The 1,221-nt window shown below is 43.9% G+C and overlaps 1 protein-coding gene across 1 annotated transcript; it reads left to right on the forward strand.

Moving 5' to 3' along the window:
* Positions 1 to 651, forward strand: O0I10_013214 (uncharacterized protein; the record flags this gene model as incomplete). Its single annotated transcript, XM_058493021.1, has 1 exon — positions 1 to 651. A coding segment is annotated over one exon (651 nt), but the record flags the coding sequence as incomplete, so codon positions are not given.
* Positions 652 to 1,221: the final 570 nt, after the last annotated feature.

The following is a 1,221-nucleotide window of genomic DNA, read 5'->3' on the forward strand; positions in this document are numbered from 1 at the left end:
CTCTCAGCCAAGGACAAGCATGTCGTTGTTATTGGTGGTGGTGATACTGGTAACGATTGTATTGGTACTTCTATTCGTCATGGATGCAAGTCGGTTGTCAACTTTGAGTTGCTTCCTCAACCCCCTCAAACTCGTGCCAACGATAACCCATGGCCTCAATTCGCTCGTGTCCACAAGGTTGATTATGGTCACAGTGAAGTCCAAGCTCACTTTGGCAAGGATCCTCGTGAATACTGTGTCATGTCCAAGGAGTTTGTCAAGGATGCTGAAGGCAATGTCAAGGGTATCAACACTGTTCGTGTTGAATGGACCAAGGATGAAAATGGCCGTTGGGCTATGAAGGATGTTCCTGGCTCTGAAGAATTCTTCCCTGCTGATTTGGTGCTTTTGTCCATGGGCTTTTTGGGTCCTGAAGAAGCTCTTGTCAAGCAACTTTCTCTCAAGCAAGATGGCCGTACCAACATTGAGACTCCCAAGGGCAAGTACAGCACCTCAGCTCCTGGCGTATTTGCTGCTGGTGATTGCCGTCGTGGTCAATCACTCATTGTGTGGGGTATCAACGAAGGTCGCCAATGTGCTCGTGAAGTCGATCTTTTCCTTGAAGGCAGCACTTATCTTCCTGTTGCTGGCGGTATCAACAAGCGTGCTTAATCCACTACATATAGTATTAGAAGGCATCGCATTGTTCTATGTATATAACAATCTCATTCATAATAAATTTTATTGCCCAAAAACAAAGATGTAATTTATCGAGAGCCACTTTGAATAGGTGAACATGGGAAGAGAATATAGCTTGATGTAATTCGAACCCATAAACAAAGAATAATCAGAGAGGATTGCTTTTGGTTTTTTTAGATTTGGATATAGCAGTTTTTCAAATTTGGGAATGCTGGCTGTTGGAATACGGTCGATGGATTGATTAGTGCACGAGAAAAAGATATTTGGTATACAGGAGGTTGTGTTCATTGTCTATGGGCAAGCAATCTTATGTACGCGGGAGTGCTTGTATTTCGTGTATAACCAGCATTGTTGCAAAAATCCACGTGATGGGAACGATGCTCCTGCTGCAGAGATTCATTTCCATGATTAAAGTAGCTTGATCCGAGCTGATTTGACCGAGCTACGGTCAAGCAAGGTTACATCGGTTGAGATACCTAGAGGGTGTTGCATGTACGAAGCGATATACTCTTTGTTCGAGCGTATCTCAGCCAAATCAACTCG

Source organism: Lichtheimia ornata, assembly GCF_029851405.1.
Source record: "Lichtheimia ornata isolate CBS 291.66 chromosome Unknown scaffold00327, whole genome shotgun sequence".
Lineage (NCBI taxonomy): Eukaryota > Fungi > Mucoromycota > Mucoromycetes > Mucorales > Lichtheimiaceae > Lichtheimia > Lichtheimia ornata.